Source organism: Manis pentadactyla, chromosome 5 (assembly GCF_030020395.1).
Source record: "Manis pentadactyla isolate mManPen7 chromosome 5, mManPen7.hap1, whole genome shotgun sequence".
In the NCBI taxonomy this organism is placed as follows: domain Eukaryota; kingdom Metazoa; phylum Chordata; class Mammalia; order Pholidota; family Manidae; genus Manis; species Manis pentadactyla.
This window is the reverse complement of record NC_080023.1, coordinates 130,663,503-130,690,545: the sequence shown is the minus strand read 5'-3', so window position 1 is coordinate 130,690,545 and position 27,043 is coordinate 130,663,503. Positions and strand designations below refer to the sequence as shown.

At 36.6% G+C, this 27,043-nt stretch overlaps 1 protein-coding gene across 2 annotated transcripts in view; it reads left to right on the top strand.

Moving 5' to 3' along the window:
• The window catches only part of XRN2 (5'-3' exoribonuclease 2), a 76,580-nt gene that overhangs the window by 14,296 nt on the left and 35,241 nt on the right, over positions 1-27,043 (top strand). Inside the window, exons 2-17 of one of the 2 annotated variants that reach the window (XM_036892155.2) lie at positions 5,978-6,105; positions 6,188-6,299; positions 8,192-8,303; positions 10,751-10,809; positions 10,886-10,975; positions 11,824-11,896; positions 12,034-12,084; positions 12,559-12,716; positions 13,694-13,768; positions 13,854-13,987; positions 14,087-14,144; positions 14,228-14,335; positions 18,731-18,775; positions 20,195-20,326; positions 24,266-24,384; positions 26,443-26,578. In XM_036892155.2, coding sequence (XP_036748050.1) covers positions 5,978-6,105; positions 6,188-6,299; positions 8,192-8,303; positions 10,751-10,809; positions 10,886-10,975; positions 11,824-11,896; positions 12,034-12,084; positions 12,559-12,716; positions 13,694-13,768; positions 13,854-13,987; positions 14,087-14,144; positions 14,228-14,335; positions 18,731-18,775; positions 20,195-20,326; positions 24,266-24,384; positions 26,443-26,578 — 1,590 coding nt within the window. The remainder of the gene's footprint in view (positions 1-5,977; positions 6,106-6,187; positions 6,300-8,191; positions 8,304-10,750; positions 10,810-10,885; positions 10,976-11,823; positions 11,897-12,033; positions 12,085-12,558; positions 12,717-13,693; positions 13,769-13,853; positions 13,988-14,086; positions 14,145-14,227; positions 14,336-18,730; positions 18,776-20,194; positions 20,327-24,265; positions 24,385-26,442; positions 26,579-27,043) is intronic. The other variant, XM_036892156.2, reaches the window with a different exon arrangement.

Here is a 27,043-nt window from a genome sequence, read left to right as displayed (position 1 = left end):
TGTGCTTGCTTGTGTCTCACACTTCTCTCAGGGTCTTCATTCCTTCTTCTTTCTTCTCTTTGGTTGCATAATCTCAGTTAATCTAGTTAAGTTTACTGATTCTTTCTTTTGTCAGTTCAGATATACTTTTGAGCTTCTCCAGTGACTTTTTTATTTCAGTTTTTAGACTTTCTAGTTGCAGAATTTCCGATTGGCTCTTTTTTACATTTTTTTGTCTTTGTTGATATTGTCTGATAATTGTAATTCTACTTTTTAACATGCTTCTCTGTAGCTCTATGAACATATTTATAATAGGTACTTTTAAAATTTCTTTTATTAAATCTGACATTTGGACACTCTCACAGGCAGTTTATTTTCCCCAGTGCATAGGTCATACTTTTCTGTTTCTCTTCATGCCTGGTAGTTTTTGCTGAAAAGGGACATTTTAGATAATATATAGTAGCAACTCTGGAACTGGTTCTCCACAGTCCCTTCCAGGGCCTGTTATTGATTTACTTTCGGTCTGGATTAGTGTGGTGAAGGGTATTGCCTTCTCACTGTGTTACACCTTGAATGTTGCTCCTGAGGGAGGTGCAATGTGGGGTATGCCCACAGCCACTCTGGAATGGCGATGGTACAGGTATTACACTTCTCTCCCATTTGTTCCCTGATCACAACCAGCAATTAAACTCCACTGCTTGCCTCCCATTGCTTTGTTTTCAATAGTGCTGCAGGACATGAATTTCTCTACAGACTGATGAATCAGATTGTGCCCTCTTCCAAGGATTAATATCTGAGATTAATGTTTGGTATTTGTTCCATCCTTAGGAGGCTGTTTTTTTCCCCTATTTCTCTCCTGTAGGCAGCTGGCCTGTAGTCCAGGCTGTGTCTTCATTAGCCTAATGAATTCCCAATTCCTTGTCACCACAACTTAACACTGTTCCTGAGCAGGCCTTTAGGTTTAAAATTTTCCGTGCTCTTTTGCAAATGAAGTCAATTCTGAATCTTCATGTTTTCTTGATCAGATTGCTATTTGCCACTAGGATCATTTCCAAAGGCCTTAAATGTTTTTGTGTTTTTAAAATATTTGACTAGTTCCACTGAAGGGCAGGTGAACAGAGTTCCTCAGGCTGTCATATTGGAAGTCAGTCTCCCCAATATGATCTTAAATCTTTGAGAATGAGGATCACTTTCACATGTTTTGCATCTTTGTGTCCTCCATAATACTGGCTGTAGTCCTCAACACACATAGGTGTTCAATAAATTCATTTTGAATGTAGTGAAATTATAATTGGTCAATCTAACATACTGGTTAAGATACCAGCTTTGAGTTCAGACTTTGCAAAAGCCACTTAGCCAGTCTAAGCATTTGTATTCTCATTTGCAAATTGGATACTCTGTACCTCATAGGGTTGATGTGAAGATAGAGTGGAATAATGCATGAGTAATTGCCCTTAGGACTGTGCCAATCCCATTTTAAGTGCTCTTAAATTAACATTTAAGTGTAAATGTTAGTGATTATTAGTTCTTGTTGACTAGCATTGTATAAAAGTAAAGATCTAATACACATACAATCTAAAAATATATCAATCACAAATATTAAAATTTCCTATTTGTCAACTGTGTCAAAATGTACAGTGTGAATTTGTAACCAAAATATGAAAATTTGAAATTTTCAGTATCCTTTTGACCATTTCTCCCCAGATTATTACCCATGTTTTGCAATTTTCTAGCATTCTAAGCCACTTTGAGGGAAATACAAAACAAGTTCTGTAGTTTGGTATTTGCTGACAATGGAAATTCTCAGTAAGTGGAATCTCAGGCATGATCCATGAATATTTTTTCTAATGCTGCTGTGAAATACTGTATAGCCTTAAACAAAAAATACATCTACTTAGCTATTACAAATAGTAGTGGTTTCTTACATTTGAGGCGCCAGAAAGCCACCTAAAGCTGATTGGAAGAGTAGGTTGGTCTAAAACTCATTTTGGGGGTTTATTTGAAAACCTGTGTGGTGTATTTTTATACAGACACACTATTTGTGCATTTTTACCATCTTCTTTTAATACCCTCTTAATTCCTTGGCATCTTTGTGCACAAACAGTATAATTTCTCAATTGCCTGTCTGGGATACATATATCCTTTTCTTTTTCTATGAAGTGGACAAGAAGGGGGCTTCCTGCTAGGCAGGACTGTGTTGGCTGCCTGCCTTCTGGGTATGCAAGCCCCTGTTCCTCTGGGGAGCTGCTAGTCATCCAGGTTGCTGCCTGCCCTTCCTGTGCAAGTAGTTGTGTTCTCTGGGAATGCCTGTCTCTTGTTGCCTGGTCCATGTGGGGCCTGTGTGGGTGAGGGGAGAGGAGAGTGCAGGATTAACTGGCCCACCTGCCTGTTCTTGTTGCTCGTGCTGCTGGAGCAGAGACTGTCTTTTGAACCTCCTCTCTGGGCAGAAAGCGTACTGGTGTTCTCACACTTCTTGGCAGCAGAGTTCCTCTCTCTGTGTTTTAGGCTGTGCACCATCTTTTCAAATCTATTTTTCCATCTTTCAGGCATCCCTCATGATTTCTATAAAGGGAAGGCTGCAGTGCATGCTCAGTTTATCATCTGGAAAACCCAGAAGATAATGAAAAGTTACTTGAAATGAACTGCTTTTAGAGTTTAGGGTGGCTGTGGGGAAAATGGAAGTGCCTATGGACAGGATCCTCGCCTGACCCTAGACTACTTTGTAATGTAATTGGCCTGCTGCTAGGCTAATGCTTCCACACCCTTTGGCAATTAATAACTGAGTCACTATATAAAGAGCTCCACCCAGTAGTCTGGGTGGAGGCAGAGACAGGAGGTGGATTATGGACCTGCAGACTGCTAGATGCAGACATAATTCTAGTGCTTGAACTACCACTGTGAATATAAAGCCTGGTATAAACCCTTTAACCTTAAGAATGTTCTGTTGTCATTTCTCAGTTTCACTGAATCCATAGTGAACTTGCCTGGAGCTGAAATCCTCAGGCAAGTGGCTCTCCTTAGCTGCCCTTTGATTGGTTAATCTCTTTTTAACCCATCAGGAAACACATTGGCATTGTATTTGGCAAGGTGCTTGAGGAGTGAGTTGCTTTGTTGAGCATCAAAATCTCTTGAAGAAAAAGACACTAAATTTACATAAGCAATGTGTTGAATATATGTATACTACTCCTGAGAGGAAAATATGTTCATTTTTCTTATTGGGAATTCTGGGGCTCTTTTCTCAAAATAAGGAGCCACCTATGCTTCCCACTCCTCCATGCTATACTTTCTAGGTAGTGGAAGTAGAAATTCTGCAGCTGCATTCAACATTCATTCAACAGCTGCCATATGCCTAGGGCTATGCTAGGCACTAGGGCAGAGGTTTGCAAGCCAGTGATTAATTGTTTCTTTTTTTTTATAAAGTTTTATTGGAACACAGCCATACCCATTCATGTATGACTGCTTTCACTCCACAAAAGGCAGAGGAGTTGTTGCAAGTGAGATCATATGGCCAACAAGTCTAAAATACTATCTGGCTTCCTGGGGAGCATAAAGAAAGTAGGTCTCACTTCTTTTGAGTGGCATGTCTTCTTCGTGCAGAAGAAAGGAAAGTGTGGCCTTTGAAGTGTAGAGGTTTAGCTGGAGAGGTAGTCAGCCTCCTGCTTTCTTAGAGGCAGACTCTTCATAGAGTTTGTTTTGTTTTTGTTTGGGGGTCATCAGGTTATCTTCTTCAAAAGACCCTTGAAAATTGTCCTCCAGCTTTCCATATCACTTATTCACTGCTTCTGATCAAGCCCCTTTTTCATGATTCACAGCATGTATGTACAGAACATGGTCTGATAGGTTCTTCCCTTTTCTGCCTATAATTCAATCTTGATATTCTTTTCTTCCAATTGTAACTACAAATTGAAACAAGTCTCATTCTTTTATCTTTGTCTCAAAGATAATCATTGTCTAGAAAATGGTATCATTCCCTTGCTTTTCTCTATGCTTTCACTGCATATGTATTCATCCCTGAATAGTTCCTAATATTGTCTATTTTATAACTTTTTGTAAGTGGTATATTGTATGTATCCGTCTGCTTGTTTTTTTTGGCTCAGTGGTATGTTTCTGACAATCCTACTCTTGTTTTAATCTCACTTGTGTCTGGCATTCTAGTATTTGGGCATACACAGTGTATTAATCCATTCTGTGGGCTCTTTTTTTTTCCTAATTAAGTTGGCTTTTTATTTATCTTTTTTCCAGCTGCATTCAGATGTAAGATATAATTTATATACCATAAAGCTCACCTGTTTAAAGAGTACAATTCATTGGTTTTTAGCTTATATACAGAGTGGTATAACAATTGTCATGATCTAATTTTAGAACATTTTCATTATTTCCAAAAGAAATCTTCTACCCATTTGCAGTAACTTCCAGTCTCCCTCCTCAACCCTCACATTGAAGCTAGTCTCTGTCTGTCTCTGTAGATCTCTGTTTGGACTTTTCATATACGTGGCATATTTATGGTCTTTAGTGACTGGCTTTCACTTAGAATGTTTTTGAAGTTCATCTGTGATGCAGCATAAACATGATGGGCTTTTAAGTTCACAGTACTTTGTCCTTACGTGTGTGGGGGAATCTTTTTTTTTAATAAAGGTATCATTGATATACACTCTGATGAAGGTTTCACAAGAAAAACAATGTGGTTACTATATTCACCCATATTATCAAGTCCCTCTCCATACCCCATTGCAGTCACAGTCTGTCAGTGTAGTAAGATGCCACAGAGTCACTACTTGTCTTCTCTGTGCTACACTGTCTTCCCTGTGACCTCCCCCATACCATGTGAACTAATCATAATACCCCTCAGTACCCCTCTCCCTCCCTCCTCCCCATCCTCCCTCCCCTTTGGTAACTGCCAGTCCCTTCTTGGAGTCTGCGAGCCTGCTGCTATTGAGATCTGTTATTTTTTAAATGACTTATTATTACAGTAAAAATCCGATCTCATTCTTATCATTGGCTGAAGATCTGAGGAAAGAGACAAAGGTAATGTTCATTACAAAATAGAATTGAGTGCCTCCAGGAGTAAGGCACAGACCTTACCTTCTGAAGAACTTACAGCAGTGTAGAATGACAAATTAATAAAACCAGGGAAGATGCTGCAAGTGAATAAACAAAGTTTGGAGGAAATGCAGAAAGAAGAGCAGCTAGCTTTTTGGGAGATGTGTACAAATTGTTAAAAAGCAGAAGACATTTGACCTGGTCTAGACCCTGGCAGATTAAGATTTCACAAAGCTAGTGTTGACAGGGAGGAGGAAGGAGAAGCAGTGTGCCAAAGGCACTTAGAGATGAAAATGTTTTCCAGAAACTCAGAAGCAATAGGGTGTGCCCACATGGTATTGTGGCAGAACAGGAGGTTAGAAAGTGTCCAGGCTTATTGGTCTGTACTTGCTGTGGGAATCATTAGAAAAACTAGGCAAGATTAAGATGCAGCCATATTTGAATTTTAGGAAGAAAACTGATGGCATAGAGGGTGGGCTGGAGGTAGGAGAGTCTAGAGATGGCATAGTCCATATGAAGGCTGTTCTGATGTTTTAGGTGAGAGATGATGTGGTGATGTTAGTCATGGTAGTGGGAGTGAGAGGAGATGAAGTGGAGGAGCATTTTTCAGGTTAAATTGACAGGACTTAATTGATAGTGGGTGGTGAGGGAAAAGAAAATTTTAAGATGATTCCCATACTTTCTCACTTGGACAATTGAATGGTTTGAGAATTTGTTAAATAGCCCCCACATAGTCAAGATTAACTAGTTGTATTGGAAGCCATCCACTTTGTACAGATAAAATATCCAGGTCAGATTGCTTTAAGGAGTAAAATAACTGCTTATCTTAGAATTTAAAGATGACTTAATGTTTTTTATTTCCAATTCCAAAATGAAACACAGGTTTATACTAAGTCTAGGTTGTGTTAATTTTAGACTTTAGCAATCATACTATCATTAATTATTCACTTCCCCATAGCCAAAAGAATGCAGTGGTGTTAAGATTCCTGTTGATGTCAGTAAACCAAATCCAAATGATGTGGAGTTTGATAATCTGTATTTGGATATGAACGGAATCATCCATCCCTGTACTCATCCTGAAGACAAGTATGTAACTCATTGTTGTCACTGATGTCACAGGGTACAGAGGAGTACTACATTATATTACACTGTTTGCTTATTATTATAGACCAGCACCAAAAAATGAGGATGAAATGATGGTTGCAATTTTTGAGTACATTGACAGACTTCTTAATATTGTAAGACCAAGACGACTTCTCTACATGGCAATAGATGGAGTGGTAAGTGCTAGAATAATTAAGAATCCTTCATTTTTGTTTTTGCTGTGTTCCCAGTGTCTAGAATGAAAAGTCAGTTAAATAATGAAAAATGTTGACTGTGGTGAATTTGAGGGAAAAAAGCCTCATCCTTCAGTGATTCATTCAAACTTTTTTTGTGCCAGGTACTGTGAGGTGCTGGGCACGTTGGCAACTGCATTTCTTTTGAAGGGCTTACCATTAATGGGACAGACATCTAGGTAAATGAGTGAAGTTAGTCACTTAGTGGCTTTATAAGCACTAGATACACATGCACGGTGTTAAGGAAAGAGGGGGTCAGTGCACTAACGGAGGTAGGAGACAGAAAGAAGGTGACTTTTGTTACATTTTCTGAAAGATAAAGATCAAGTGGAAATTGATGGACAGTGGAGGGGGATGGATGGAATAGATAGGGGGAAAGAGGACTTCAGTGTTCAGGTACCCACACTTTGCATGCCTTTGACCATACCGACATGTTTGGGTGACTGCAGGTGTTCTAGACTGGAAAGGGGAAGTAGAACGGTGGCTTGAGAGGGCCTTAACCTGCCACACTCAGGTTGTTGGGATTTTTACCTTTTAGGCAGTAAGTGGTCATCAAAATGCTTTCAGAGGGGAATAATTTACTGACTTATGATATCAAGTAGCTTAGGTTATAAATGACCAGTAAACTGTGTATCAGGGTTAGAAAAATTAAGGTAAATCGTAATCCTAAATTTGTTTAGCCATATGCAAATAGATTCTCTTTCTTTTAGATTCACTAGTCCTAGTGTTTAATGAAATGACTTTGAGAATCCAGAAAACTTTGGGTCCAAGGTAACTTTCTGTGAAGTTCTATTTACTCGGTGAAAAATCTTAGCTACCACATAACTTGTTAAGTTGCTATTAAAGTGGAGTAAAGAATTAAGGGAATAGAATATGTCTTACATGGAGCATATTCCAATTCACATTCACTGAAGTTTCTAAAGAAATCATTTAACTTTACTCCCGTTTGCCCTTACTTTATATCAAGTATAAACTGTGATATATGTGTGAATATGTACATAATCATGTCTATAACATGTTTTTTGTTACAATGTAAATGTAGATTATAGAACTTGGTACTTGAAAGAAAGGGAACTAACTGCTTAAAGAAAATATAAAATAGCTTATTTGGTATAAATGGCATACTTCAGAGCCCCTCCCTACCCTAAAACTCAGGTTAGTAATTTTCAGAACTTAAGAGTCCAGTTCACTTCATTCAGGCTCATCCAGTGACTTAAATTACATTTGGTTAGAGTGATTTAAAAGTACCTTTGGTTAAAACTTTCCTTTCTACCTACTGTGCCTTACTGTAGAGACAGAGTGGTAATTATGAACATTATTGTGAAAGATACAAAACTGGATCACCTTGAGGTCCTATAGATCAAATAGTTTTCTATTGCTTTTATGGGGCATTGTGAATCCCACTGGAGACCATCCTTCCTTTCAGGTCTGTACCAAGGGAAGGTCTTCCTGATTCTGATTCTGTAGTAATTACTTGTTACATGTTGACTGGCAGTTTGAATAAAGTGAGCTTTCCTTCTTGGATGCCTTGAAGCACCATAACCCAGTGGAACTGCCATGGGGTCACAGACCCTGCAGTATTAAGTGCTGTGGCTTCTCAGAATGTTTGTCCCAATTAACGTGTCATTCACCTGACTGAGCTTAGCTTTTAGGTTCTTGGTCCAGATTTAAGTTCTGAGGATCTGTTGCCTGTCATGAAAGGATTATTAGACATAATACTTACCTTTTCCCTTTTTTAGTATACTATTTTTATAAGAGCAGCTGGTTAAAAATCATGTACAGATGTACTTGCAGATATTTTGAATATTATGTGCATATGAAATGTATGTTTTCAGGCACCACGTGCTAAAATGAACCAACAGCGTTCAAGAAGGTTCAGAGCTTCCAAAGAAGGAATGGAAGCAGCAGTAGAGAAACAACGAGTCAGGGAAGAAATACTGGCAAAAGGTAAAGAATATGCATCTTGAGGTTGGACTTTTTACAAGTTGTTTGCAGAAGGGGAAGGGGTGGCAACTTTTTCTCACAAATAGGTAAGGCTTTAATTTATTAGGATCCCAGAATATCCAAGGAAATTTTATGTTCACTGTTGAGCAAATAGAATCCTTCATTCCCATTAATAAGCTTGTTCATTTCCAAACTCTGTAATAAAAGGGAAACTTGGGAATAAAAGGAGTGAATTCTGGTAGGGAGAGGAGGTTGTCAATCTCTTATAGGGTGAATGCAGCTCTTGAGCTAACTTTTATATATCTATAAAATAGAAAGACATTAAAAAAGTGCTCCTCTTTTTTTTTTTTTTAAATAATTATTTTTTATTGAAGGGTAGTTGACACACAGTATTACATTACATGAGTTTCAAGTGTACAACACAGTGGTAGAACATTTATATACATAATTCTAGGTTCCAGCTATCACCCTACCAGGCTGTTACAATATCTTGACTATATTCCTTATGCTATACATTACATCCCGGTTACTAATTTATTTTACCATTGGAAGTCTGTCCTTCTTTTTTTTTTTTTTTTTTGTGAGGGCATCTCTCATATTTATTGATCAAATGGTTGTTAACGACAATAAAATTCTGTATAGGGGAGTCAATGCTCAATGCACAATCATTATTCCACCCCAAGCCTAATTTTTGTCAGTCTCCAATCTTCTGAGGCATAACAAACAAGTTTTTACATGTAGAACAAATTCTTACATAATGAATAAGTTACATAGTGAACAGTACAAGGGCAGTCATCACAGAAACTTTCGGTTTTGCTCATGCATTGTGAACTATAAACAGTCAGTTCAAATATGAATACTCATTTGGTTTTTATACTTGATTTATATGTGGATACCACATTTCTCTCTTTATTATTATTATTTTTAATAAAATGCTGAAGTGGTAGGTAGATACAAGATAAAGGTAGAAAACATAGTTTAGTGTTGTAAGAGAGCACATGTAGATGATCAGGTGTGTGCCTATAGACTATGTGTTAATCCAAGCTAGACCAGGGCAATAAAACATCCACGTATGCAGAAGATTTCTCTCAGAACGGGGGGGTGAGGTTCTAAGCCTCACCTCTGTTGATCCCCAATTTCTCACCTGATGGCCCCCCTGCGACTGTGCCTGTCTTAGGTTGTTCCTCCCTTGAGGAATCTTACCCGTCTCTGGCTAACCAGTCATCTTCCGGGGCCATACAGGGAAATGTAAAGTTGGTAAGTGAGAGAGAAGCCTTATTGTTTGAAAAAGTTAGCTTTTTAAAAGTGCTCCTCTTTTTTACGGGGCTGTTAGAAAGCTATAGTTCTGTAAATGTTTTCCTCAGTTTAGTCCTGGTAGGTTACTTCTTGCTTCCCTTTAGAACTCAAGAGTTTTATATGAGGGGCTTCAGATGATGTGACCATATTTACAGGCTTTCACCAAGTCATATGCGCTTTGAGCATAGGTTGACGGCAGCAGGCATTGAGGATGAGGTACCCAGGGTTCCCTCAGTTTGCAGGGGTGGCTAAGTCATCTTTGCAGTTCCCCAAGCCTTGAGATTCCTGATGGATTTATAGGTAGGAGTTGACTTAAATTTCAGAGAGGAAGAAGGTCAGGAGGTCTTGATGCCCATTGAGACTGCTTCTCTCTCAAGACACATGTGTGTGTGAGGTGGGTATGGTTGTCGCAGGGTGGTTTGTTTTTGGTTGTTTTTTTTTTTTTACGTAAGGCAATGTAATAGATCAGGAAAGCCACTATTTTATTGGCTCGGGATGTTGTACTTAGCACTTGAAAAAAAGATACCACAGTGTAGTCAGCTCAAGTCTGCAATTATACATTTTATGTTATTTTAATTTGCCAGAAGTGTGCAAGTATGTAGTTACTTTAGTAGCAGCTTGTAATTAATACTCTAAAAACTTGCTTGTACTTAGATTGATTTTAAAGATGTCTTTTCTTGAGATTTTTTGAAATATATTTGTGTCTTAAGAGAAAGCTAATCAGTGATATAGAGGAAAAAGGATTTTTATATCCCTCTAGTTAATTTTATTTCTTATCATGAAAAGTATAGTACACTCAACAATTTAATTTGTTCCTAAGACACCTTTATCATAAGAACTGTTATCAAATGAGAACTCCTACCCCATGTGTGCGTATTCTTCAGGGGGCATTAAGAATATTCATGTCATAGTTCTTATATTTTTATGTAACAATATAGTACTTTTTGTGTACCATATATTGACAGTCATGTTAAACATAATATAAGTATGAGGGAAGGAATCATATTCTTCCCATAAGGGAGGGAACATTGTTCTTCAGGGAACAACACTTTTCTTTCTTTTATTTGAACTTTCTATTTTTTTTACTCTGTCTTAATATTGAGTAATTTACTTCACTTTTTATGGGGTGGAAAAAATATTGCCTTTTTCTCTAGGTGGCTTTCTTCCTCCAGAAGAAATAAAAGAAAGATTTGACAGCAACTGTATTACACCAGTAAGTAGTCTCATACTTTGCTAGCTATTGCTAACTCTTAAATGCTAGGTTAATTTATTTCTTTCTGTCACTTTAGGGAACTGAGTTCATGGACAATCTTGCTAAATGCCTTCGCTATTACATAGCTGATCGTTTAAATAATGACCCTGGGTGGAAAAATTTAACAGTAAGTTTCATGTTTTCATACTTCAAAAAGATTAGGGTGATTATTTGAGGCTGCGCTTTGATATGACTGATGCTATTTGTCCTTTTCCCCCCATAAAATGCTAGTTGACTGTCACAGGAAATAGAAGCTTTCAGGACTATTAGAAATGGGGTGCCTCCTCACATGATCTAGTTTTAGACAGCTAAATTTTCTCTCGGTGCCAGTTTTGTCTTACTATCACTATGAGCCATAAAATGGCACACATGATTTAAAAAAAATATATATATATATATATATTTTTAAATATATGTGTGTGTGTGTGTATATATATATATATATACACATACATATAAATATGAAAGTAATTTTTAAATGAAAATTCCTGTTACTAGGAATTAAAACACGGTGAGATTAAAGTTGTGGGGCTACCTTTAACGAATGGCTGTGTTCTTCTAATTTTTTAAGTAGAATTTAAATCAACTTTTATATAATTTTAGGTTCATAAGCTTGTTTCCCTATTAATTAAATATGGTAAATCATATTTACCGGGCATCTTTCATCAATTACTCCCAGGGTGTATGTGGTTTAGTGCTGTATCCTTGGGTAGCAGTGAGAATAGTAGAAATTTATGAACTGATCAGTTTTCCTAAGGGCTACGTTTGACCCAAAAATTGCATTTCTTAATTTCATATAGTAAGTTAACCAATGAAATAGCTTTGGAGTTCAACATACATACTTACTAAGAAAAATTTCCAATTGACAATACTATCTTAATAGAATTATCCTGATTTATTTTAAGACTTTGAATTCTTTTGATTTTTGTGCTAGAAAATTGAGGATGAGCTGAAAGTGTTAACTGTTTTTTGTAGGTTATTTTATCTGATGCTAGTGCCCCTGGAGAAGGAGAACATAAAATCATGGATTACATTAGAAGACAAAGAGGTAACATTTATGAATATTCGATTATGTGTTCTATTAAAAAAAAAGATAAGCCATTGTGTAGAAAATATTTGATAAGATATGATATTCCTGTGGTATAAAATATATTTCTTAAGTATAATTTTTTTCCCCCTTTTTAGCCCAGCCTAATCATGACCCAAACACTCATCATTGCTTATGTGGAGCAGATGGTAAGTTTCTTCTTTGGGATTTGATTCTCTTGGATTAAACCATCTCAAGTTAATGGATTGCAGTATAGAAGTGGATTATTCATGGTTACCTGGAAATTCGAAAATGCCTTGCTTATTTTATGTTTGAGAGGAAACTAGTATTGAGTTGTTTGATTTGAATAACATGCGCTTAACACTAGAGATAAGTTGAAAATAATTTTCAGCCTTTTAATATCACTGTGCATATGTTTAAAATGAAAAATTTCCCAAGTGTTGACTCCTGAGTGGTAGTCTACACTGTAGGCCCATTCTAGGACATTTGTTGGCTGACAATTGCTATGAAGTTTTAGCCTTTTTGTCTTGGTTGCCTTGCTAGCATGTTTGGACTTCTCTTTGTGTTAGTATGTTGTGTTATAGTGATGTCTTGTCTATGGTTATGGTAAGGATTTTCTCACAGTGCTCACCGGCTAGTGTTCTGTTGTTGTTGATTAATAGCTGATCTCATTATGCTTGGCCTTGCTACACATGAACCCAACTTTACCATTATTAGAGAAGAATTCAAACCAAATAAACCCAAACCATGTGGTCTTTGTAATCAATTTGGACATGAGGTGAAGGACTGTGAAGGTTTGCCAAGAGAAAAGAAGGGAAAGGTAAGAATTTGGAAATGATAGTTGCCTCATTTAAAATTATTTTATTTTTTTATTGTGATAAACATGTAACAACACAAAATACACAATTTAAACCGATTTTAAGTGTATAATGCAATTGCATTAAGTATATTCAAGTTGCCTCATTTTTAAAAGGAATAAAGAAAAGACTGTAATTGATTGGATTTTACCTACTTGCTCTGTTACCCCTCAAAGAGATTATCTTTTAAAGTTCTTTAAAGTAAACACACGTTCAGAAGTATGCATGCACTCATTCTTTTTACTCTCTGCTTTTCTCTAACATCACCGGGGGCTTGGGTCTTAAAGGTTAATAATGTCCATTGCACATGACTTGTTTGTAGAAGTTACTTGTTTCAAATAGTTATTCTTCTTAAAAGGAACTATGAATCAAATAGATTGTTGATAAGTACTTTTAAGTTACTCCTAATTTCAGGTTCACTTGATTATATCTAATACCCTTTAAAGGGGTTTCTGTTGTAAGAATATGGTGCCTCTTTAAAAGGCATAACCTGGGTGAAAGAAGCAATTAAGAGATATACTATATCTTCACATAGAAGGGCCTAGAGACATATATGTCAAAATGTTAATATTGGTTGGATGTAGGTCAGGGGTTTGCAAACTGTGGCCCTCTAGATCTGCCCTAAGAGCTAAGAATGATTTTCCACTTTTAAAGGGTTGTAAAAACAAAATAAAACATGAAAGAATATGTAACAGAGAACGTATGTGTTCCTCAGAAGCTAAAATATTTACCATTTGGCCCTTTACAAAAAACATTTGCTGATCCCTGATTGGCATTATGGGTAATTTTTATTTTTAAAATGGTTTGGTGAGTTCTTTTTTATTTAGGACTTATAATATTAAAATGGATCTTGCTTTAGAAAAAGCCATTTTATTTATTTGGTTGAAAAAATGACAAGGTTTAGAGTAGATTTCCTTATTCTTTATTCCTTCTCTTGCAGCATGATGAACTTGCAGATGGTCTTCCTTGCTCAGAGGGAGAGTTTATCTTCCTTCGTCTAAATGTTCTTCGTGAGGTGTGTACCAATAATCATTGGAACAGCACTGTAAATCAGGGTGCCATTTGATAGCTTTAATGGCAACATTCCTTATTGGTCGTAGTATTTGGAAAGAGAGCTCACTGTGGCCAGCCTGCCATTCACATTTGATGTCGAGAGGAGCATTGATGACTGGGTCTTCATGTGCTTCTTTGTGGGAAATGACTTTCTTCCTCACCTGCCATCATTAGAGATAAGGTATGTGTGTTTGTCAGGGTTTTCCAGCTGCCGTTTTAGCCCTGTTGTCTTCACAGCGCACACTGGTCCTAACACATTGTGTTTGCTTCCTGGTGGCAGGGAAGGTGCGATGGACCGTTTGGTTAACATATACAAAAATGTGGTACACAAAACTGGGGTAAGTTCACTCTTGAGTAATTTCAAAAGAGAAGTATTTGCTTTTATAAGAAGATCATTTTACATGTATTTTATCACTTACAGGGTTACCTTACAGAAAGTGGTTATGTCAATCTGCAAAGAGTACAGATGATCATGTTAGCAGTTGGTGAAGTTGAGGATAGCATTTTTAAAAAGAGAAAGGATGATGAGGTAAAGTGTTTCTATTGCAGTAGCTAAATTGCTCCTGTCTCTAATAGGCTATGATGATCCTGTGATTGTACTTCTAACCTCTTTGAGTGCATTGTTACATCATAATAGTGTACCAAATATACCAATGTAATCATGAGTGGTCAGGGCGTTGATTATTTTATAAAGGTCCTGATGCTTGCTGTGTGGAACTGTATTGCACACTGTGGGACTTGCACTGATACAGTTTTTTTCTCTCTTCATAACCTTAACGAAGGTCTAAATCCAAACACCTGTCTAACCAATAAGCTATGAAATGAGGGTTCCAAGGCTGAAAGAATACTGGGATTGAACTAGTGGCTGCCATGTTTTATAGTAAATATTTATGCCTGGAAGACAGGTTGAGACATAGGAAATCTGTATGCTGGTAGTAGAATGCAGGGGGTCTGGGTTGGATTGCATCAACCCAGGCAGAGGGTTGCAGCTCTGAGTAAGACATTTAAACATAAAAGAAAGAAAGAAAATAACAAATCACTTGAAAATTGATTTCATATGATAAGGTGAGAAGCCCAGGTTTTTGGCTTGGATAGTTAAGAGTTTGCTGGTGATATTCAGTGAGGGTAGCATGTGCTGGGGGTAGAGCAGTTTGGGGTGGGGACAAGGTAGAAATTGAGTTTCATTTTGGCAACATTGAGGTTTGGGGCCTACAGGACACTAAGAGGGAAAAGTCCATGAAGCAGGTGAATATTTGTAAAGCTCAGGGCAGACGTCTTTTGAAAGATTTGAGAACCATTAGCAGATGGGAGGTAGTTCAAGTCATGAGTGTGAACTTGAAATTCCTGGGAGCGTCTGTGGAGTGAGAACACCTCCAGTAGAAACCTCAAGAGGTATGGACGTTTAAGGACAAAGAGGAGCTAGTTCTAGAGAGATGGGAGGAAATCCCTAAAGAGAAGAGAAGCCATTGGTGCTGCCTGAGGTGTCAGTGCTGGATGGGCAGGGCCTTAGTCCAAGGCCATGGGTTCAGAGGCTCTGGGGAGTTCAGGGGAGTCCAGGGCATCTCCCTGGAGGCAAAGTAGGTTGGAGGGAGGGTGATTGTGGGGGAGTGGCAAGGGAGGCAAGCAGCAGGTAAAGCACCTTCTTAGAGGTGAAGGAAATCCTTTCAGACACTAATTTTATGAACAGTCATACGGCTATTTTGAGCAAGTAGCAACATAATAATATTGCTACATTGCTTCATGATCTAGCAGATTAAATGGTGTCTCTGTCTCTGACAAGATTTTATATTTTCTTCAACTTTGTATACTGTAGCTGGTGATCTGGTTTTTAGAACTTTGGGTATTATTTTATGTAACAGAATGAGTGGACTGTAAGCATTCTTTCATAAGCCTTGTACTTAGTAATCCTCTGTGATGGCAAGAATTTTTCACGTGTAAAATTCACATAGCCGAGCTAACTTCCGGTTATCACATGTCTACTACAACCGCCATTTTAAACTAAATCTTTCAGTTACATTGGTTCCACTTGACCTACTGCCGTTAGTGCTTAAGGTAAAGCTATACACAGTGTATACTACTCCATATAAAAACCTTATGTCAGAATGGCCCTTTATGTGGTGTTAGCAGACTGCTCGTAAATGTTGGTGATAATTGGCATTACAGGAGGATGCATGGGTTTTGACAGATATCTTTAAAGTGCATCAGATTTGAGTAATACGGTTTCTAGCTGATAAAGTGTTTTTATTGCAGTAATATGTAATATTCTCTTGCATTTGAAACCTTTGAATCTTTTTTTGGTGCCTTTGACATCAGATGATGTCTGTAGACTTGGTTGGGCATCAAGGAAATTTACAGACCCTCAGAAATTCAATATAAAAGTATCTGGGCATATATATTTTCCTGGAGTGTTTGCCTGTGGCTTTTGACAGATTTCCAAAGGAGTTCATAGCATAAAAAAGATGGAAGAGTGGCAAGATCCATCCAGGTGAAAGGGCTTATGTGTGACTACCACCCATAGAAAGATACATTCAACTGACCTGCAGAACAAATAGTAGAAAAGGAATACATCAATATTTGTTATTAAAACTGAGCAGTTAAGTTAAAATGTGATGCTTTTATTTTATGAACTTTGATATTTGCCTTTTATCTTGCAAATGTTGTTCATTTATTTAGCAAATACTAAGTGTTTACTGTGTGCCAGGTAGTATTCTGAGTGTTACTGATACAATAACAAAAAAACAAAAAAATCCCTGACCTCATGGAGCTTAACATTCTTCTGGGAGAAATGGACAATAAACACAAAAACTAAACTGTAATGTGTTAGTGGTAAATGCCACAAAGAAAGTTAAAGCAGGTGAGGAAATAAGCTGGAAAGGTGGAGATGGGAACATTGCAATTCTAGAAAAGGTGACTAGAGAAAACATTGCCAACAGATGACTTTGAATAAAGACCTAAAAAATGTGAAGTGGTAAGCCATGTGGCTCTTTCCACGAAGAGCGTTTCAAGAAGAGGGAATGGCCAGTGCAAAAGCAGGAGCATAACCAGGATGGTCACAGAGCAGCAGGGAGCAGCGTGGCCAGTGCAGAGGACGCTAAGGAAAGGTAATAGGAGAAGAGATCAGAAAGATGGTGGAGGGCCAGATCTGGTCAGACCCCACAGGTCATTATGAGAACTTCAGTTTTATTCTGTATCAGTGAGGCTTTTGAGTATAAAAGTACAAGATCTGACACATTATGAAAGGATCACTCTAGCTGCTGCGTTGAACCTAACTATGGAGGCAAAAATAGAAGCAGTGGGCCTGTTTAGGGGGCCTTCATGCAATTCCAAAGAAGCTAGCATAGCGGCAGTAAAGATGATAATAGGTTGTCGGAGTTTGAAAATTTTTTGAAGGTAGAAACGATGGGATTGGCTAATGGATTAAATGCTAAGTTTGGGAGAAGGAAAGATATCAAGAATGACTTCAAGGCATTTTGTCTAAGCAATTGACAAACAGAGCAGCTGTGATGAGGAAGACTGGAAGGTGCAAAGCAGGGGTTGGGGATTCCATTTTGAACATTCTAAGTTTGAGACACCCAAACTGAGTGGGAAGAGGTTCTGGTCAGAGAGTCATCAGCATATAGATGGTGTTCAAAACCATGAGACTAGGTGATGACTCCCATGAGAATAGAGAAGTGCAAGTTTTGGAGCCGGAGGAGCATCAACATTAAAAGGTAGGGGGGTTGTGGATCAAAGACATGCAGTAAAAGTGAAAGAGAACCAGGTGAGTGTAGTGTCCTGGAAGCCAAGGGAGGAGCGTGATTCAAGAAGGAAAAGAGTCACAGTCAGATAAGGACTGAAAACTGGCTAATGAATTTCATAGTCTGCAGCTCATTGGTGACTTAAAGAAGAAAAGTTTCATTAAAAATAGGGACAAAAGCTTGACTAAAGAAATCAGTGGTTTTCGTATGTTAGGAGGTTTCAAGGTAGTCAGTTACTATGTATCCAGCATTCAGTTCTCCTGGTGGAAGTGTTACTTTGGTATATAAAGTATTATATTCCGGTTGACAGTACTGACTTGGAAGGGATAGAAGTACAGCTAGTCAGATGGCGGTCAGTACAGCCTAAAACTGGCCCCCGTTTTAGGCTACAGCAGGACCTTAGCTGTCAATTCAGTGTCTTGATACTCGCAGAAACTTGGGCACAAAAGGAGTGCTTTGTGGGGCAAGAGAGGCCTTTGAATGGCAGGATCAACCCTAAATCCCCATACAGTTGAAACCATGGCCACATTTTGAAAATGAGGGGAAGAATCAGTGCATCCTGAACCCTTGCCTGTGATTGAATTAGCCCAGAATAAGCAGTGCAGACATCTGAATTTCCTTCCTTTCATTCAGTTGACTTTTTGGAACCTGGATGGGAGGTAGTGTTTGCATAGAGCTCCACTTATTTCTTTACCTACTTGTGCCCTGCATGCTATGAAGTTAGGAACTGTTGGGCCCGTTTTAGGTAACAGAGATTCATTATTAAATTGTGTTGGCTTTTTAAATGGACATCTTGGTTATCAGCTATATTCAGCTACAAGTTATGAATTGTGTGCTTTCTTATTTGTGTCTTCTCCACATTGACAGCCTATTCACTCTAGAGTAAACTCAAGAGTCTTTGTCATGATTCTTGCATTCTGTCTTGAAATGATATAAAAAAACTGAAAAAAAATTTAAAAGAACAACTAAGTTATATCTAAACTCAATATAGAGTGCTCTCTATCCATTTGAAGTTCTAATAAGCATTACTTTGAACATACAGTCCATTGCTTCTTTTAATTATATACTTAGGTTTCTGGGGTCTTCCTTTAAAACTTAAATTATTTCCCAAATTCATTCCTGGTAATGTTTAACTCTGATATTTTTGTGTAATTATTTGACAGAATGTGTGGATTTTATACTTTTAGGACAGTTTTAGAAGACGACAGAAAGAAAAAAGAAAGAGAATGAAGGTGAGTTTCAATTAATTGAATAAGATTGGCCATAGCATAAATTTGCAATTTGGGGGGATGATGTTCATTACAGTAGCTTTATTCCTTAGCCAGTAGGAGTTGGTTAGGGACATAATGTCTGTCCAGCTGCCATGTTACCTGGAGAGAATGCTAGTGCTGATTTTAAAGAAGTCCTTCCTAAGCTCTGGAGTCTGAAGGGGTATTCCTGATGGGCTGCAGGGAGAGGAAGTGGCACTTAGCTGTTGAAATTTTTTAGAGTAATCAGGTATTGTTTTTGTAAGAAAAACAGTCAATCCTTTGTATCCTCTTAGAAAGTTCCTATACTCTGTCTACATCTTTGTCAGATTAACTTTGTTGTTTCTTTTTTTGGAAATCACCAGTGACTCCTTAGCCCCCTCAGAATCCAATTCTGTCTTAGTCTGGCATGCAGAGCATGCTATGACCTGTTGGAATTTTAGCTCTCCAGCTTTCCCCCTTTTGTCTTCCAAACATACCTTAGCCCTCCTGACTCAGAGCGTTGCCTTCATCTGGTACTTACAGATGGATTTCTGCCTTCAGGACTCACTCTCCTCTTCCCTTTACCACAGGGTCTCCCTTGTCACATCTGTTTCTTAGTCCTTTCCTTTTTTAACTCTGGTACTTTTTGCTTGTGATAAGTTGGATTTTTATTTACATGCAGAATGCTTTATAGTCACTTAGCTTCTTTAGTTCTTGTTTTTCTTGTCTTACTAACTGGATTTTAAACACACAGTGTTTAGGGACTGCTTTTAATTATTATTATTTTACTGGAATTGAGCAGTATCAGGAACCTATGAGGGAGAAAAGTAGAGTGTTTATTGTTGCAGGTAGGTTCAAAATCGCTTAGACTGAGAGGGGCATATTTGGTTTCTACCTTCCATGTTGCTATTTTCTTCCCAGGCAAATCTCTTATAAAAATGCCTGTTCTCTCAGTTAGCCACAACTGTCATTTATTATAACGATAGCTCTAATTAACTGGGAATAAAGAGTTAAATACTAGCAAGGTGAAAGATAATTTAAAGTTGTATTCCTTAAGTGTAAATCAAACTCTTGACTTATTTTTTTACCTTAATAGTTAAATTATTTTTATTTGCCTGAAATTGTCTTGAATGTGTTCCGAAATTATCAGTAAACATAATGGAATAAGCTAATAAGACTTGAATAGATTCTGTATATTAGAATAGTATATGTACTTTTAGAGCAGAGTTATTAAATACTACAGACTATTGTATACAAGGTAAGGTATCAAAGTATAGAGAGCCTTGTAATATTAATGGAAGTCTGTTTTATCTTTTAAGTGCTTACAGCCTGGACTCTTCTTCTATTGCCCTCTTTTCTTCCTCTCATCTAACTATGTTGTGATTTAATTTTAATTTTTACATTCATTTCCCTTTGTGTTAGAGAGATCAGCCAGCTTTCACTCCTGGTGGAATATTAACCCCTCATGCCTTGGCCTCAAGAAATTCACCAGGTTCTCAAGTAGCCAGTAATCCAAGACAAGCAGCCTATGAAATGAGGATGCAGAATAACTATGTAAGTGACTTACTTTTATGTAGCATTGAAGAGTGGTGACTGTCAGATGCCTGCTGCAGTTGTGTGAATTTTATCACTTTGCCCCTAGTTGTTTTATTTTATGGTTTTTCTTAATTTCTTTTATCTTGAGATACTTAACTTTGTTCAATCCATCCTGATCAATATGAAAATATCCAAATGTATATAAATAGTGGCTATAGTGTTTCTCTCTTACCCCTTCAGTGCTAGATGGTGGTGGTGCTGGAAGCAGGATGGGGGCAACAGATAACTATCTATAGCCAGAGCAAGAGAGGTGGATATGTTCTGCTTCCTTATTTCTCCTTCCAGGCATAGTTATGGGCATTTTTCAGAATAGTGCTCCTTAGTCTATCAAATATAGATACTCCTCACTGCCTCAACACTCACTGTCCAACTCAGGAATGGAATAGATCTGAAAACATATCTAAAGGTAGCTCTCACTATCCAAATGCTGGTTGCTTCCTATTTATAAACTCAGGAATTGAATATATTTGCCTCCTGGTATCATTCCTGTTTGAACTTTGTAATCCACACTGCAGAAGCAAATCATCTCAGCCAGCAAGACTACTCAATCCATTCACTTCCTGTTGTGGCAACAGACAGGAGCTCAGAGCACATGGCAATGCAGTGGCAGGGGTAAGGGAACAGACCCCTGGTAATGTCCAGCAGATATCCAAAGAGTGTGTGAGAGTGTGTGTTGTAGAGGGAGGAAAATATTACCTAAGGTTCTGTATCTTGTATAAACTTTGTGATACATCCAAGGAAATTGCATTAAATCTGGATATGTAAATTTTATTATTCTAATTGTTTTCCTGTTGATGCTCAAATCCTTTATAATAGTACAATTCTATATGCGTAACTGTTGACATACAGGAACTCCCACTTAGAACTTTTAGGACCTTAGGTATGGAATGTGAGAACGGAGATTTTGCACCTCCCAAGAGAAGCAGCCTCGGTTTCTGTTGTTTTTTGTTGTAGTTCTATTTGATTTTTATTTTCTCGTCCTGTTCCTTATATTGCTATTAGAGTGGGATATGGAGGGCCAGTGAAAGGGATTGCAATGAGACACTTGAGAACAGAAAAGACTGATGTCCATCATTTAAGAGCATAGTGGCTACAGTCTCTACAGAGTGGAACTGAGAGTGACTGACACTGTTGAACACCATGCTGATGATAGAATGCTTTTTTCTTAATCTCAGGGAGGCAGGTAGGTTTAAACTTGATCAACTGTGATCAAGGAGGATTCCAGTATTCAGGTGCCACAGGACTAGAACCCCTGTTGACTAATAATGTCTGCCATTGGGGTAGGAGTGGGAGAATGGTGATTATGTTGCTTATTTGATCTTAATTCCCTTTGTCACAGTTAGAGATTTTCATCCAGAATGTTCTGAATTTAAGGAAGTCATGAAGCCATATTACTGGTTTGTCTAAAAGGAACCTTTAAAATTAGAGGTTTTTGCTGCTTTTTTTTTTCTGGGCTGTTTGGGCACATTAGTCTCTCTAGTGCTTAACTCATATCTACTGATGGTCAGCATTGTTAATGTTTTATTTATAGTTTCTGTTTCCTCATAAAATGTTTTTTTTTAATTTGCATTCTGAAATAGTTTCATTAAAGCTATGGCCATTCTCAATTTTATAAAATTTGATTGCAAAACAGCTTTTTAAAAAGAAATTTTAATGAGTTAGTATGAATCTGATATGTTCAGGAAAGAATACTTTTGTTGTGGGAAAGGAACAGAAAATAGAGCAGGAGAGGTTTAGCATTAAATAGCAAACAACTTTTTTTACGTTTCCAGAAGGTATATTATTTTGTGACCTAGAGAGTTTATGTTTATGTCTTTGACAGTTTGGGAAAGTTTGCTTTTTATACAACTTCTCTGTACTTAGATGATTGATAGGAATATCACTTTCATTTAATCCAAATGGATTAGTGTTGGGTTGAAAAAATAGTAGTGATAATTTACTGAATGGTTCACCACCGTGTGCCAGGCAGGCAGCATGCTGTTGATCTTTCACACATATTGTTTCATTTTATCCTTGCGTTAACCTGTAAAGAGATAGAACATTATCATCCCCATTTGAAGTTTAGGCTGACTGGTTCAATAAATTGCTGAAAGCCATACATCCAAGGTTGGAGTTGGAATTTCAAACTCAGATCTGTCTAAAAATACCCATCTCATTTTTTAAGTACAACAGTGCCTTTCTGAATTTAAATTTATTTATTTACAGATTGGCCACAATAAAATTGATAACTATATATTTTTAAAAGGAAGTGTTACAAGCTTTATGTCAAATATAATTTTGCTATATTGTAACTTTTCTTGGCCTATGGTGTGAATTAACCTTCATGCTAAAATTTTAGTTACAGTATCATTAAAATAGTCTCCCGAGCACTCGATTTAAAAACTAATTCCGTTTATTTGAAATCTCTACTATACTGTGAATAATAGAAGAAAAAACTTTACCATGAAAACCTTTTCTGCCACTTAGGTTTTTGGTCATTTAACATAAAACTGAAGTTGCAGAAGATTTACGTTTTCTAACTAAATATTAAAATACTTAAGGTTGTTAAGTATGTTCATTGGGTTAGGTACAAAAGGAAAATACTATGGAATTTAAAGTGGTATCCAGGTCTTTGAAATAATAAAATCTGCATTTTTTCCAAGATTGCTAATAGATTTTTATTTTTACATTGAATTTTTAAAACAGTATATGTAAAATAGTTTAACAGTTACCTGGCAGTCTCATTAAATTGTTGCTTTCCAGAGTGGTTTCACTAGGTTGAACACTTAACCATTTAACTTCGTTCTTACCAGCATTGACTTATTTTACATATTTTATGTGTTACTAATTTTATGTATTTTCCCCCTTAACAACTTTGCTATTTAATTGGTAGAAAGTGATTGTGAATTTATAACATGAGGGAACCACCAAAGAAAATGGGAGGATGGATGAAATATGTGAAGCGGATAAAGAAGTACAAACTTGTATAGATCTAGAGGGTATTATGCTCAATGAAATAAGCTTGGTGAAGAAAGACAAATAGCATAGGATCTCACTTACTTGTGGAATATAAAAACAAAGCAAAACAGAACAAAATAGTAGCAGACTCACAGATTCCAAGGGGCTAGTGGTTACCAAAGGGAAGGGGTTAGGGCTGGTGAGGAGGACATGGGAGGGGGATAAAGAGACACAACAAATCATAATCACAATGTAAGTTGGTCACAGGGATGGTAGTACAGCATGGAGAATATAGTCAATGATTCTGTAGCATCTTTCTACATCAATGCATAGTAACTGCACTAGAGGGGGTGAGGATGTAATAATAATATGGGTAACTGTTGAACCACTGTGTTGTACATTTAAAACATGTATAAGATTGTATATCAGTGATTCTTCAGTTTAAAATACAAACTTAAATTATAAAATAAAATAGTCACAGGAATGGGAGTGCAGCATAGAGAATACAACCAATAATATTCAAATATCTTGGTATAACAACAGGCTAGCTACACTTACGTGGTAACGTACATTTAGTAACATACATAATTATCAGATGACTGTGTTGTACATCTGAAACCAGTACTGCATAGCAACTATATTCCAATACAAAATTCAAGTCCCATAATTTAAAAAATCTATAAAATTAAATTTTTCTTTTTTCTTCTGAAACAATCTTACCCTAATAATGTTTAATATCTTTTGAGTGTAAGCATAGGAAGCTTGATTGATATTATTCTCTTTTGGGGAAATGGAATAGATCAGGGTCAGTCTTTATATTTTATGAATATGCTTATATGTACTTAGTTGCTCTTTAGAAATGGTTACCGTGAAACATGGTGGGAGTAGCAGTTGTGTATAACTTCTTATTGTGAAATTAATAATTAAATCCTTCCTCTGTAATGTCATAATTGTTTGCAGAGTCCTTCAGTATCTCCTAATACGAGTTTCACTTCTGATGGCTCCCCATCTCCAATAGGAGGAATTAAGCGAAAAGCAGAAGACAGTGACAGTGAACCTGAGCCAGAGGATAACGTCAGGTGAAGCCATTTTTTGGTCGCACATTGTTAGCAGATTGCTGAAAGAGATGCTAATTAATGCTATTTAGCTTAGAACTGTAGTGCCTTCAGATGCTTGCCTGTGATACTTTTATCCACCAGTAATTAATGTGGAGGGTTGCAGTAGTCAGTAAATTCCAGTGAGATATGTAGGCTATAGCTGTCAAACCTAAGCATCTAGATTAGTATATGCATGCAGGATTTTTTCCTCCAAGCCACTTTTCCCTCTGAGGCCAGGCACTAGATCAGCTAGACGTGAGGTTTTTAGCTCTTTGTGATCTGAATGTTACTGTCCTGAGATTAAAAATTTAAGGTGCTTACCTGAGAAAGTTCAGTTATACTTGGTTGCTTAATACAGTTTGCTTTATTCTCAGTTGAAAAGGTTCTTCCCCAAAGTGAAATATGCAAAGTCATTGGATTGAGATAAATATATATTTTTAAGCCCAAATTTGCATATGCATAATTGTGTTTCATGACAGAAAAGCTTCCCTTTATAATGGGAAACTTGATTCTTTCATTTGTCCAGATGTTGGAGATCATTATGTAACAGGGTAAACAGCCCCTTGTGTAATCAAATCCAGATTTGAACCCTGGGCTGTCAAGTGCAAAAGGCCAGTATTCCTAATAATTGTAACTCATTAAGAATTTAGCAAAATGATATATTTTAAAGTTCATAGTTCATGCTCCTTTTATAGGACACAGATGATGTGTTTGTATTTATGATTGGAAACTTCAAAAATGTCACATATGATTCTGTATTTTACAAACATCTTTTGATGTCAAAATCTTGACACCTGTGGTGACTTGTGATTGAACATTTACCTGATCTGAGTTTTTATTCTCTGCTTCTGTAACTCTGGATTTTCCTCTTAAAGTATGTTTTTTGTTTTATTATGTAGCCATTAGTCGATACCATCTTAATAGTTTGCTTTATTTAGTATTTTATTGTTTAATCCTGGTGCTGAGAATAATCAAGATATAAATGCTATTAAGACAGAAGTCAAGAGATGATTGGGGTTCTTAGCATTTATTTCACTAATATTTTCTGTAAAATAATGATAACATTATAGATAGAACATATTTCTCATAATTGATGTTCTTTGCATCCTGCTTGGGGGTATGGTATGGTACGGTAGCAGTGGATTAAAATAAGGTGTATTCTGAAACATGATTGCAGTTAATTTAAAGATCAGGCACATGGTGGAAAATAGTCTTTAATGGAGAACCATCTTTATGATTTGTCCTGATTTGTTTCTTTGGTGTTCCTTGAATAAAATTTTTAAATCTTTTAGAGAATGAGAAATGAGTACTTAAAAGAACATAAACTTTGAGTAAAAATCTGGTTCTTCACATTGTATTTTCAGCAATTAATGATAATTTATTGAATCGAATGACCTGCTTCTAAGTTTTACCAGAACATACATGTGTGTGTGTCTGTGTGTGTCCTTACCTTAAGCCAACAAAAACTCTTAGCTGAAAGGAGGTAAGGCCCAAGGATAGAGAGAGTAAGTGTAAACATAATTTCTGCCTGGTTCCTAGATTATTCTTTTAGTAACTATTTCTTTCCTTTCAAAAATTACCCATGTAACTCTGTTTTAAAAGTAATATAATTGACTTTCTTTGTATAGTTTAAATATATGTTAACAAACTGAGCAATTTGAACTCTATAAATTTTCATAAGTATCTGAATCTTAGAATGTAGTATTAGAATTGTTCCACAATAAAGAAACATGTAAAAGAGTATTAAAATTTGAATATTAAAATTTGATTTTACAGTGTTGCAAGTGTTCTGTACCTACTTTAATGGTTATTCTCTTTTTTAAATGTAGTTTTATAGTGTGTTTGTGTTTTTGATGTTTAACTGCCTTTAAATTCATCATAAATCCTATGAAGGTAGGTTTTTTAGAAATAATGAAGCTGTATTATAACTCATTTACATTTAACCTGGATATTAACTATGAATTGATTTGTGTGATAAATCAGCAGGCAGTTACTGAAAGCATATTAATTCAGTATGAACTGCCTCTGCCTGGTTTTTAGGTTATGGGAAGCTGGTTGGAAGCAGCGGTACTACAAGAACAAATTTGACGTTGATGCTGCTGATGAAAAATTCCGTCGTAAAGTTGTACAATCTTACGTTGAAGGACTCTGCTGGGTTCTTCGATATTATTACCAGGTACAAAAAAGAATATTTTCCTCTAGATCTCTAGCTAATCATTTTAGGAAGATAGTAATTTCTAAAATAGTGTGTATTATTGAGCTATATTCTGAAATTAAACCCAGACTGATTTTTTAAGTTTCCCATTTAGAAATTTGTTACCTTAAGTATTAAATAGTATTTGTTTGTAAAGCCTTTGATGGTTCTTAGGTGTTAATAAATAAACAAAGCTAATTTTTGTAGTGCTAAAGGAGTTCAGCATCAAATAGTGTGCCTAAGTGAACTTTGTCTTTAAAATGATTTAAAAGTTTAGTGTTTTTTTAACTGGAGTAAAAAAATAACTGAGTACGTAATAGTCACTAAATGATTGAACAAAGGACAAAGCCTTGGAAAACACTGGTAAGAATTTAAAAGTTATTTGAATGATAATCCTTTCCTCCATATGTAGTGTGATGTTACATGAAGTATATCTAATGGGAGTGA